General features: G+C 40.4%; 1 protein-coding gene across 6 annotated transcripts; it reads left to right on the top strand.

The window, feature by feature from the left end:
- The first annotated feature begins 982 nt into the window (after positions 1-982).
- On the top strand, positions 983-12,576 carry LOC124860452 (cytoplasmic polyadenylation element-binding protein 4-like). 6 transcript variants are annotated; one of them, XM_047353792.1, is made up of 12 exons: positions 983-1,139; positions 1,957-3,050; positions 3,152-3,250; positions 3,878-3,971; positions 5,760-5,810; positions 6,393-6,416; positions 8,003-8,179; positions 8,283-8,372; positions 8,452-8,570; positions 9,155-9,269; positions 9,355-9,536; positions 9,649-12,576. In XM_047353792.1, the coding sequence occupies exons 2-12, from the start codon at positions 2,001-2,003 to the stop codon at positions 9,874-9,876; spliced, it is 2,229 nt and encodes a 742-aa protein (XP_047209748.1). In that variant the 5' UTR covers positions 983-1,139; positions 1,957-2,000; the 3' UTR covers positions 9,877-12,576. The 6 variants fall into 6 exon arrangements, with proteins under 6 accessions (XP_047209748.1, XP_047209751.1, XP_047209752.1 ...); XM_047353795.1 differs by having other exon boundaries at positions 3,881-3,971; XM_047353793.1 differs by having other exon boundaries at positions 1,120-1,250.
- Positions 12,577-13,132: the final 556 nt, after the last annotated feature.

Consider the following 13,132-nt stretch of genomic DNA (forward strand, 5'->3'; position numbering starts at 1 on the left):
GTGATGATTTGGGCTGCCATATCATGGCATTCCCTTGGCCCAATACTTGTGCTAGATGGGCGCGTCACTGCCAAGGACTACCGAACCATTCTTGAGGACCATGTGCATCCAATGGTTCAAACATTGTATCCTGAAGGCGGTGCCATGTATCAGGATGACAATGCACCAATACACACAGCAAGACTGGTGAAAGATTGGTTTGATGAACATGAAACTGAAGTTGAACATCTCCCATGGCCTGCACAGTCACCAGATCTAAATATTATTGAGCCACTTTGGGGTGTTTTGGAGGAGCGAGTCAGAAAACGTTTTCCTCCACCAGTATCACGTAGTGACCTGGCCACTATCCTGCAAGAAGAATGGCTTAAATCCCTCTGACCACTGTGCAGGACTTGTATATGTCATTCCCAAGACGAATTGATGCTGTATTGGCTGCTAAAGGAGGCCCGACACCATACTAATAAATTATTGTGGTCTAAAACCAGGTGTTTCAGTTTCATTGTCCAACCTCTGTAAGTTAAAGACATCATCATGAAGACCAAAGACACAGTTTAGAGATAAAAAGACAAAGGCCAGAAGAAAGTCTATACCCAAACTGGTTTTGGCCTACACCCATAACCCGTTGAGGCAGAAAACGAACATGGTACATCACCCTGAATACACAACTTTCTTGTTGAAACATGGTGGTTGCAGCATTATGCTGTGGATATGCTCATTTTCAGCAGCGACAGGAAAGCTGGTCAAAGCTGGTAGGAAGATGCTGTTCTGAGGTATTTTTATCCTTTTTTAGTCTATCTTTCCTACATTTATTGATTTCAAGTCTTCCTTATTTGGAAAAAATACAACTGCTATTCATTGAAAATAGCCGATGTGGGCGTGCGCCCACAACAATTATCCAATCATACGGCAGATTACAGATGATGTGGGCGGGGCGAAGAGGGGACCTGCTTCCACTGAGTGGCTGAGGAGAGGGAGCTGGAGGCGGGGAATGAAGACGGAAGTGTCTCCCCACTGGCCCAGCTGTCATCTAGAAGAGAGAGAGGAGACCATTTACACCGGCTGCTTAGGAAACCCAGAAAAAGGGAAAACGCTAAAATATGGCAACATCTTAACGATAAGGTCATGGCGGCGAACTGAAGGTAGATATATCCGAAAGAACGCAGTTTTTAAATGGTTGCTGATACGGTGGAGCGGCGGTTGAGGCCTCGCTGCGTTGCTTGGATATGTAAAAAAAATGATGACAAGGTTTGGTAAGTCTGTGTGACATTGAAGGTACAGGACACGAAGCAGACGAGGTCGTTTAAAGAGCCACGCACCGTTTCTAAACTTGCCACTGATAAGGTTGTCGTGCACATTGGCGAAGTGTCGAGAGGCGTTAAAGCGGCTGATGTCGTGTATTGCCTTCAGGGTGGGTTGCAAATACGCTATAACGTCTGCTGGGTTATCGGCTATTATCCTAGCTTAGCGGCTTGGTGAAGGGAACTACCCAGGAGACGTCACCAACATCTTTTCTGTATTTTAACAGTTGTTTTTGAAGGGGTCATTGCGGTAAAAGCGACATTAGGCGGTGTTTGTACGTGCTGTTCGCCTGAGTGAGGTTTAAAATGGACTCTGCGTGATTAAAAGGGCGCATGAGCAGCTGTTAGCTTTGCTGCTAGCAGCCGACGACCTTTGGAGACGTCAGTAGGAGCAGAGCAGGCGTCCAGCAGCCTGACTTGGTCAGGCTGGGTGTTTTCCGTGTCTGCCTGCCTGCCGTGGTGTTGAATTTCATCCAGGCCTCCCATGGCCAAGCCAGTCAATGATTTAATCTCATTGATTGCATCACAAGACCAGGCAGGCTGCAGCAAAGGCACATTCTCTGCGTCTGGTGTGGTTCATTTGTCTTAACAGTAATCAAATTAACATAATGTTCATGTAATCTGGCCTGTGTCTGCCTATCTTCTACCCACATTTTAGGATAAAGAAGACCGTGAAAGCTGAAAATCTACCGGGTGTCCTAAATGGGGGACTACGGCTTTGGAGTTCTGGTGAAGAACAGCAGTGGTAACAAATCTGCTTTTCCTGTTAGGATTCCTCCTCACCTCCAACCACAGCACCTTCAGCACTCCTCCAACCCCCCCAGCCCTCCTTCCTTTGTAAGCAACGCCTGCTCCTCCAATGGGGGCAGTGCTTGGCTCTTTCCTTCTGTAGCCCAGCACGGTAACATGCAAGATGAGATTCTGGAGTCAGACAAGTCTAATTCCTTGGACCTCCAAGACATGCAGGAGAAGTCTCAAGTCCAGGCCCCGCCCCAGACTTTGTCTCCAGGCCAGCAGGAGGTTGGAGGAGGCCTAACAGAGCTTGACGGAGCCCATCCCGAAGATAGCTCATTGGAGAAGGGTTCCCTGGAGAGTAGCACTGGAAAGGAGAAGTTAAGAATCGAGTCCCCGGTGTTAAGCAGCTTCGACTACCAGGACAACCTGGGAATGGCTACAAGCTGTGCACAGTCCACTTCTTCCCCATCTTCACTGACCAGCTTTAACAACTGGTCCCCTGCTGTTGCATCTAACCATTCTCCTGTGGTTGGGGAAGATGTTGGCGCGTTCTTCGGTCCTGCTGGCTCCAACACAAACGGCCCACCACTACTGTTCCAGAACTTCTCTCACCACGCCGGCCCTGGCTTCGGCGTAGGAGGTAGTTTCTCACCACAGATTGGACCAGTCACCCAGCACCACCCACCCACACCCCATCCTCATGGTCAAGGGGTTCCGCAGCAGCACCGCCGCTCCCCAGCTAGTCCTCATCAACCCCAACCTTCCTTCCCACCACATCCTCATCGTGCCGGACCTTTTCCCCAGCTGCCCCATCTCACTCCTACTCAAAGCAAACCCCCCTCTCCATGGGGAAGCTACCAGAGTCTGTCCACTCCAACGTCCACCTCGTGGAGCCAAGGTGGCTACAGTGGCTGGGGAGGCACACAAGGGGTTCGCGAGTACCGACGAGGCGTCGGGGGAGGGCTGACTAGCCTCAACTCCTATTCCCCTTTGAAGAAATCCTTCCCCAACAACCAGGTAGCGGAGTACTTAGATCAAAGTACTGAATACTATCAGATATTTACACTAATAAGAATGTCTTGGCAAATTAACATTAGATTTGGCAATTTACTCTGCAGATTCCCTCACAGAAGTTCCCCAGAAATACCTCTGGCATCAATCACAAGGGCTGGGTGGAGGAGAGCATGAGCCGCAATGACGGCGTCTACTCCTTCCAGGTTGGCAGAAAGATAGCTTAATGTATATTAGGTGGATTTAAGAAATGGTGTAGAAGGAATTAGAGTTAGAAATTCTTATGTGAACTGTGTATGCATCATAAGTAGTTTTCAGGGGTAAATGTTAATCCTGCGTAGCCTGCTCGGCTGTGTCGAATGCAACAAACAAGCCTTCTTAGCAAAACAGGATACGTGACAGCTCAGCCATTTAAATGAATGAATAGAAACTTGTTGTGGTATGCTTGTGTTCTTAGGCCTTATCTGGATCATTTGGTTAAATGAGAGGAGTCTTATCATCTGCTCTGATCACATGTGCTTCCTCTTGTCCTGATTTAAGAAGTCTTGTGCTCCTCTGCTGCTTTGGGTGCCTTCAACTCTCATATAATCAGCAGTACCATTTTGCCTGTTTATGAACATAAGAGGTTCATTAATAGGATTTTAATTTTTATTCACCTTTTCACGTAGGATATTTTTCAGTATGGTATTATAAGATACAATGAATAGATGTATTTTTTTTCCTCCCATCACTGTACTGTCACTGGTGTTTTTGTGGTGTACCATGTCAGATGTTGTAGACTTGTACCTGAGGTGGGAAGCACTATGTTTAAATGTTGTGGTTCTCTCTTCCAGCAGGAGAGAACGCGGTCTTTTGATGGTTTCAACATGCACTCTCTGGAGAGCTCCCTGATTGACATAATGAGGGCTGAACAGGATTCTTTGAAAGGTTGGTTCCTACACTTATATCTGTAGCAGATGATTGTTTTCATTGGACCTGGCTGTAGACCAGGGTTGAGGTTCTTACATGTAGCTGAAAAAAGTAGTTTGGCTGTTGAGTGGATTTCATTTTGTCTTTTGCTTAATGCAGTTAGAAGCTGTGTTTTTGAGTTGTAGCTTGAATCCTATTGAAACCAACAAAAATTAGTCTTTAAATTTAGATAGTGAGTCTTACGATGTATTCGCATAGTCAGAGAAATGAAATCGTTTCTCTAAAAAGATGTATAAATACATCCTAAGGGATAATTTAATCGATTAAAGAATTACAGTCTGAGATTTGAGTTTTATTTTTGTAGTTTTAACGGTTAATTAAACTAAAAATGCATATCTTATTTTATGCTTTAAAAATGAAAATTATTTTTCAAGACTGTAAAACCATTTTCTGGAATGAAACGTTCATATTTATGAAAAACAAAAGAACATGTAGTTTGCAGCCTTAAGTCTAAACAAAAAAGACTTCCTTGCATCACTTGTTTTATTCTGTTGTGGAAATTTCATGCAAATATATGGCATGAAAAAAATGCAAATAACTATTTATTATCGCCATGCAACTACATTCTTTTATTGCTGAACCAGCTGTAGCCAAATGTGAGTTTTTCAATAAGAATAGGTTGCAGAGAGGGTTATAATGAATGTTACAGTTTTTTCCAGTGTCTAGATGGACTGCTCATGATCTGGGATCTAATTGTGCAATAAGACCCAAAGACATTAAAACTGTGAAGTATTTATTGCAAGTCATGTCATCATGCAATTCACAAACATTAACACATATAGCTTGTTTTCCTGATGTCAAGCAGCACTAATGGCTACAAAGATTATAAAGCAGTAGTACAACAGGATGGACACAGGTCGACCAATGTCTATGAACAATTCATCTTCTTAGCTGCAGGTACTTAATGGCTCCACTTCAGTTAATTCCAGCTTCTTCTAAAGGCAGTCTAAGAACCACCAGATACTTGGACATAATTCGGTAATTAAATTGCTACCACCTTTATGGAGCAATACTTATTTTCTACAATCTACTCGTGGTCTACTGTAAGAAAATGTGTTGAGCTTAATAAGTGCTTACCAGTTGGACGTAGTTCATAGTTTCTCTGGTTTGATAAGGAGCTGTAATGTGCCATGTTTAATAAGAGACAACTGGTCAATACAGGGCTCAGAATCACAAACGGTGGAAATGTATTGTAAAATAAAACAAAATAAATTATTATGCAAGTATTAAGTAGATGGATGTAAAGCGGTTCGTTTGCAGATGCAAATGAAAGTAGGAAGAAATAAAATGGCAGTACATGGGTCTGAAATGGAGGTACAAATTGGCAAACAGGTAATTGACAAAATGTATCAGTCCAAATTCATTTAACTCAGTTTAGGGCTGCACAATATTAGGGATGACACATAATTGTGACAGTATTGCAGGGGTGATATCGATTAGGGTTTTTTAAAGTTTTTCTGTCGCTTTACTTTCCTTTCTGTCATCACAGTAATTCCATCCAAATGTTCTATTAGCTCTGGGCATCAAGGATAGTAAGAGACCGTCTGACAGACTGAGTATATTATTAAGTGCATGGTCCAAAAACAACCAAATATAGCATTTAAGCAGTTTGTGTGATTTGAGATATTGGGCACACATTACGATTGCAATTCAATGTATTAAGCAGCCGAAGTCCAGTTTTGACCAGAACCACTTCTGAGGTTTCAAATGTGGTTTTTCAGTGTTTGTTTTTTGTCCTTTTTTTAGGACGCTACACCTTCCCACATCAGGGTGGAGATGTGCCTCTACCTTTGAATGGTATGTAACATTATATGCACTACTAAAGCCAAGTCGGGTTGATATTAGGGTCTGTCGCGTGCAAACAGAAATCTTAGCTTTATGTATTTTTAATATGATTATCTTTTTCACATTTTAATATTAACATTTGATTTTGTGAGCTCATAAAACAGAAGAAGGAAACCTTACTTCTGGATGTGACCTGGCCATTTTTAACCTAAAACAAGTTGGAGAATATCTTTCCCTTTGCTAGATTTAAAGAAAACAACAAAAAACCAGTATGTTGTAATATTATTTTGGTAATAAACTTTCAAAGTTTTTGACCAAGGTGAACAAAAAGTCCAATCAAATTACATGGTGATAAAATGGGGATTGCCACTTCCAGTTTAAAAGCAAACAAAAAGTGCTTTTAATAAAGCTTTATTATTTTTAAAATGGCTGAATTCATATTAGATGTTGCTTTGAGAGGAATTTGTTGAGCAATACATTTCAAGCCCTGTGTGGTGTTTTTTTTATTATTTTTTATTTATTTTGAAAACTGCTTTTTTGGTGTCTGGTGTTAAAATTTTATTTCAAAAGTGTTTTGTGTTGTTTTACATGCAGCAAGAAGTTATGGCAGAAGACGAGGTAAAGCTAATGAATGTGTTTTGTTACCCCTGATTAAAGCGATGTCCCCTGTTTCTGTTTTTTAGCTTCTGTGTTTGTCTACCAGACTTTGAGTTGCATCATTTTCTCTTTAAAATGATGCCAGGGAGCCTCCTTTTTTCTTCTTACCAAGAATTCAGTTTTATAAAACTAAATTATCAGTTCTAACATTCTGTCTTTTTACCTAATCAAAAAAAGGAATACCTTATTTTCCGCACTATAAGGCGCACTTAAAAACCATTAATTTTCTCAAAAAATGACAGTGCGCCTTGTAATCCGGAGCGCCTTATATATGGATCAATTGGTTAATTGGTTGATCCATACTGGTTGTACATGGCGCTCTGTCAAAATGTTTCAGTACGACTGGTAAACTACAAAGCCGCACCGCTTGCAGCATTACGGCTACCGTAGTCAGGGGCGTCGCCGAAGTAATAGCGGTAAACACCTGTACTGTGCTTACTCCTAGTCCAACACCACTTGTGTGTGTATAACGTTTGAATGTACTGTTGCAGGAATTGCCTGAACTATATGTGATTAGAAGCTCAGTGTGTGGGGTGTATGTTTCGTGTGTGTGTATGGAAGATGTTGACATTACTCCTCCGGACAGAGGTGGCGCTGTGTGCTGCTGTAGCTGAGAATCAAGAGTGAAGGAGTGACGTCGGTATTATTGTGTGTGTGGGGTGGGTAGAGACGGCGACCAGAGCAGCGGTGTATGAGTCTGTAAGCTCTGTGTTTTTACGTGCTGCAAAGTCATTAAAAAGAACCTCGAATCTCGTCAACAACTCAGTGTTTTGATGCTGTTTCTTCATGCTCAACTCAGCAACGTATGAGTGAGGGAGTTAACCCCGAGGAAACTAGTAACTTCGGCCCTGAAGAAAGCGTCTCCTCTGTGTCATCAGACTACGGTCAGGGGACAGAAACAGGAAAGGTTAACAGTACTAACGTTTGATTTAGTGCATCAAACTGTTTCTTTTACGTTTTTACTGAATCAGGGAAATGTTCCCTTTCACGTTTTAACTAACGTTTGATTTCATCTTCATAGACTCCAATGCATTCCTAACGTGCGGTTGGCTCTATTCAATAGAATTCTATGTAGAGGAGACCTTACCATGAGAGTGAATGGAGTTATCAGAACGCTGGTTTGTAGTGTATTAATAAAGTTTGACTGACATATCTGACTGTTTTGTTGACATTCTCTTTAGCACAGCTCCATCTAGTGGATGCATAACGCAACTCCAGTCAAACGTTTGACTGCAGTAGCTTCTATTCTATGCGCCTTATAATCCGGTGCGCCCTATATATGAAAAAAGTTCTATAATAGGCCATTCATTGAAGGTGCGCCTTATAATCCGGTGCGCCTTATAGTGCGGAAAATACGGTAATTTGAAATAAAACATTTGGGTATAAACCCATTGTCTGCTTCTGCTTGTTCCTTGATTTCATTATTTTTATTCAGTCCAAGCTTTGCTCTACATTTCCCTTTCTTATTGTTAAAATCATATGAATTCTGTTTAACCTCAGTTGTGTCTAGCCAGTATTTTTTTTTCATCCAAATAATTTTCTGTCAGGCCATTCGTCTCTGTTTCCCATGGAGGATGAGCGCTCTTTTGGAGAGGATGAGTCCGGTGACCAGGGGCTCGCTGGCCTTGGTTCTGCCCACTGTTTTCCACACCTCAACGGTGAACGTGTGGAGCGTTATTCCCGCAAGGTGTTTGTCGGAGGGCTGCCCCCAGACATAGACGAAGGTAATTAGTTACGCTGCTGATTGAATTAGTTTAGCTGACCATCTCAGTAAAAATTGCCAGATTTTCTGGTGATTATTTCTGACTTTGAGTTTTATTTTCTCAGATGAAATCACTGCCAGTTTTCGCCGATTTGGCCATCTCTTTGTAGATTGGCCTCACAAGGCAGAGAGCAAGTCTTATTTTCCACCAAAAGGTGAGTGGAGTTTTTCTAACTTAAAATAATTGTACATTTCAGGCCTACTCATGTTTCTGGCTGTCCCAACTTTTTCTAGGATATGCATTCCTGCTGTTTCAAGATGAGAGTTCTGTCCAGGCACTGATTGACGCCTGCATTCAGGAGGACGGCAAACTTTACTTATGTGTCTCCAGTCCCACCATCAAAGACAAGCCTGTAAGTGTTGTACTTTGTTCTACTCCGGATGGATGGATATACACACTTTGCCAAGACCTTAAACACGTTATCAGGATGTACCTGGGCTTTCTGGTTTGCTGCTAGATTGTAACCTTAAAGGAATCTTGACTTACATTTGTTTGTTTCCTCAACGGTTCAATTTTGCATTAATATACTTGACCACAGCAGTCGGTTAACAGCAATCTTCCTGAGCAATAACCTTTTGTGGCTCACCGTGTTGTGGAAGGTATCAGTGACTGTCTCCTAGATATATCAGCAGTCTTCCTAATGACAATGCAGAGCAAAAAAGGACATTTTTGTATAAGTTCTATATAATTCTTTCTTTTCAAATTGGTTTGTGTGATATTTTAATTATCAGCCACACTGAGCTTTTGGTCATAAACAGCTGTAAGCCCTAACCTTCAAAATGACCAGAAATGAACACTTGAAATATGTTATGTGATGAATATTTAAGTATCACCTTTTAAAGTGAATAATTCAACAAATTTGGTTTTGATGATGGACTAATGTATTTAGCTGCAGCTTTATTTATTCGTTATTTATTTTTTAAATGGCTTTTACAGGTCCAGATTCGGCCCTGGAACCTTAATGATAGCGACTTTGTAATGGATGGCTCTCAGCCGTTGGACCCAAGGAAGACTATCTTTGTAGGAGGTGTACCTCGTCCCCTGCGTGCAGGTAAATGACCAGTCTTAAAATCCTTGCCTTTCAGTAGGTTTAGGTCAAAGGTTTTTATCATTTAGTTTTATTTTGTCTTTTCCAGTTGAACTCGCCATGATCATGGATCGTCTCTATGGGGGAGTGTGTTATGCTGGGATTGATACAGATCCTGAACTCAAGTATCCGAAAGGCGCAGGGAGAGTGGCCTTCTCCAATCAGCAAAGCTACATTGCAGCCATCAGTGCCCGATTTGTTCAACTGCAACATGGGGAGATTGATAAACGGGTCAGTTGATCTGTCTCCCTGTTGAGCCAAAAAAATAGTTTATATCTGCCTTCTCTTCAAGGTGCAGCTTGTGCCTCCATTTTGACAGTTTTCTCTGCCCACTCCCCTTCAGGTGGAAGTGAAGCCATATGTCCTGGATGACCAGCTGTGCGATGAGTGCCAGGGCACGCGCTGTGGGGGGAAGTTCGCTCCTTTCTTCTGCGCCAACGTGACCTGCCTGCAGTACTACTGCGAGTACTGCTGGGCGGCTATCCACTCCAGGGCCGGACGCGAGTTCCACAAGCCGCTGGTGAAGGAGGGAGGGGACCGACCGCGACACATCTCCTTTCGTTGGAACTAAGGCTAGAGGGAGGGAGCAACGCATGATCAGGGGAGGGAGTGCGAGAAATTAGGGAAGGGGTATAGGCTGTAGTACGAAAAATTAATGCACTTTTCTTTTAAGTTAAAAAAAACAAACTAATTTATTTTTATTTTTTTATTTGGCCATCTAAAAGGAGTTAATAGAAAAAAGACGAATCCTATTTATGTTTTGACATTAGGTGTGCATGAGCATATGGGTGCATTAGAATTGAATTTAGATGTTTTGGGGGTTTTTTCTACCTGAGTATACTTTTGTTTTCTTATTTGGCAAAGCTGCTTACATTTGTTGTTGAAAGTAACATAAGATTTGACTGAGGTTGATCATGCCTGAATCAGTATACAAACTGTGGAAGTTGAGTTAACGAAAAGGTGCATTTTCCTTTCGTTGTGCTTACAGAATTTAAGAACTGTACCATTTACCAAAGGTTGAGTGCAAATGGTTGGAACCCTGTTTCGGGTAGATCGATTATTTCCTTTTTCCAAGTAGAGTAGTGAATAACCTCTGGTCACGGTAAAAAGTCGCAAAACAAAATCCTCCCTCGAGTTTGGCACACGTTTAGATTGTTGGCATGAACGTCTAGGTCTTGGTTTAAAAGTTAACACTTGTAACCAGAAAGAGCAAACCAAAGAACGGCCTAAATCTGTAGTCCAAACAGTCATGGATCTGGGGGTTTATATGTCGGGGTGGTCCTCTTGTTAAACGGAGGACAGGCTGGAGTTTCAGTTTGTAGTTTTCAGCTGGTAAAGACAACGGCCCTCAGGGCTCAGGTATTGGCAGTAGTATTCACTTTATATCGTCAGGGATCTTAGCACTGGAAGCTAACATGCTAATGTAGTACTAACTTATGGGAACGCACAGTCCAGTCTCCCTGAGCTGTCCTCATGGTGTACCACTGCACGCTCTACCGTGACTGGAGCTCTCTATCACAAGTGTTGTGGTTGGATTATGGTAGTAGCTTGAATTTGCTGTCACAGAGATAAAGATATTATTTTATACATGGCCTGCTGATTTTTGTACAGTGTTTTATAGCTGATTATTTTGTCATGAACATATATACATTTATTATGCACTACTTTTTCTAAATATTTTTTTCAATTGTCATTTTAGGCACATTTTTCACAAATGGGAGAACTCCTTTTGCAATACCTCATTTTTTTCACTTTGTGGAAAAATAATTTTGTACCTTTGTTACTAAGAGATCTGCATTTATGGTAAATTTAATTTAAAGAAAGTGATTAATATAATTTTTCAATTAGCTTTTATATATTTAAGTGCTGGTAAATCAGAAAATTGTCTGTTGCATTGGTGTAATTCTGTAGATAAAAGGAAAAAAAAAGTAAACAGAAAAAATAAGGCTTTTCATAAGCCTCACATATACAGTTCTCTCTCCTAATAAACATTATTACAGGATCCTAAGGCATGTCAAGAACTTTCTAAACTGATTTTGATAGTATTGAGTATAATCGGATATTTTTCTCCTTGGTGTAGTCCGTAAGAGTCTCATAAAAGTAAATGTATTGGCTTCGAACAATGTAAAATCTTCCCTTTCACCACCAGAGTGGATATCATGTTTTACAGTCTTTAGATCATCTTTCTGAAACTGCCTGTTAGTTCTACTTATTCTCAGCATGCATAACAGATAACACGGCTAGTGAATGATGCAGGACCTAATGTAATGCACTAGATCTCCTTTTTTCTTTAAAAAAAAAAAAAAAAAGAAATCTCATTGAGATTGCCTCTCTTGTAGCCTCTCTCTACACGATGGAGTCTGCCTTCCTTTACACAGAAATGTTTATGCAAAATACACCGTGACAACACTTTGGATGTGTTTTTGTAATGTATTGGACACTCAGTAGGACATAGGTGAGGAGACATGATCACTTGACCCCCCTCCCCCCTCCTCCTTTGTGATGTGGCATGCTTGGGGACATAACCTGAATGTTATTTAATGTTGCAAGTTAACTTTGAGCCATTACGTGCAATAGTTCTTCTTTCCAGAAACAGTTCTCCGCATTGTACGTCATTCAATCATATAAATCATGCAGTCTTTTACACTTTTTTTTTTTTTTTTTTTTCCTATTGTTCATGCTGGTGTCTGTGAAAAGAAAAAAATAATTTATACCTAAATTTATTTTGTAAACATTAGATTTGTGCTTCTTTACTTATTTTGCTACTACCATGCTACTGTGATTGAAAACATTATGTATATACAAGGTTGATGATGTATTTGGCATTTGCTATATTTTCAACATAATTTGATCTGAACCTTTATGTTTTTATTTTGGGGTGAAGTGATAAACTTTTGTCTAGATTTTTGAATTGCTGTAACATGCTTCACATTTTTCACATGGAAAAAAAAAAAAGAACATTGATTTATGTCTTAGTATGGTTTTGATTGCTAAACTTCAATAGTTTTTAATTGAATGCTGGGAAGGTTATATTTATTAACTTTTTTTTACTAAGTCTTTTCACCTTTATATGTAAGTTCCAATTTTTATATTTTCTTCCTGATTCATTTTCGCTACAATACAGACGCAAGTTTTTATAGTTGGTTTGTAGTATTGAAGTAAAAGACCTAAAGTCATAAATTTATTTGCTGCCAACTGTAACTGTATGCATACATTTGAAGTATTTGTAATGTGAGATGTGGAATGAATAAAACAGCTGTGAGGAAAATAATTATTCTAATTTTAATAACTTTTAGGAATTCAATTCATTTTCTCCCTTTTGGATCTGATGAGGACTGTGAACATCTGGTGGGATAAATCTGGTATCTGTAGGTTGAGGCTTATTTAGGCCTGAATTAATGATATTTAGCTCAAACCTTCAATTTTTTCTGTAATTTTTCAGTTAAATAAGGAAAACTGTCATGAAATATTTTACTGTGCTTTCTTTGGTGATTTATACACAAGGTGTAAAAATCAGATGTTTTTGTTTTTTTTGGATATAAAACTGGGTAGTGGATCATGGATTTGTAGTTTGTGCCCGCAGCTCTAAAACCCTTAAATAAAATCCAATGGACCAGCGGCCTGCAGAAGTCACCTAAGTAGAAAATGGAGTTGATCTGTAATTTAATTTCAGTATAAATCCAGATGTTCTGTAAAAACATCAGAGGGTCTGTAAGAGCATTAATGAACAAAAGCCACATCATGAAGACCAGGAACACAACAGACAGATCAGGGAGGAAGTTGTGGAGAGGTTTAAAGCAGAGTTATGTTGTAGATTATAGAACGTT

This window comes from Girardinichthys multiradiatus, chromosome 23 (genome assembly GCF_021462225.1).
Source record: "Girardinichthys multiradiatus isolate DD_20200921_A chromosome 23, DD_fGirMul_XY1, whole genome shotgun sequence".
NCBI lineage: Eukaryota > Metazoa > Chordata > Actinopteri > Cyprinodontiformes > Goodeidae > Girardinichthys > Girardinichthys multiradiatus.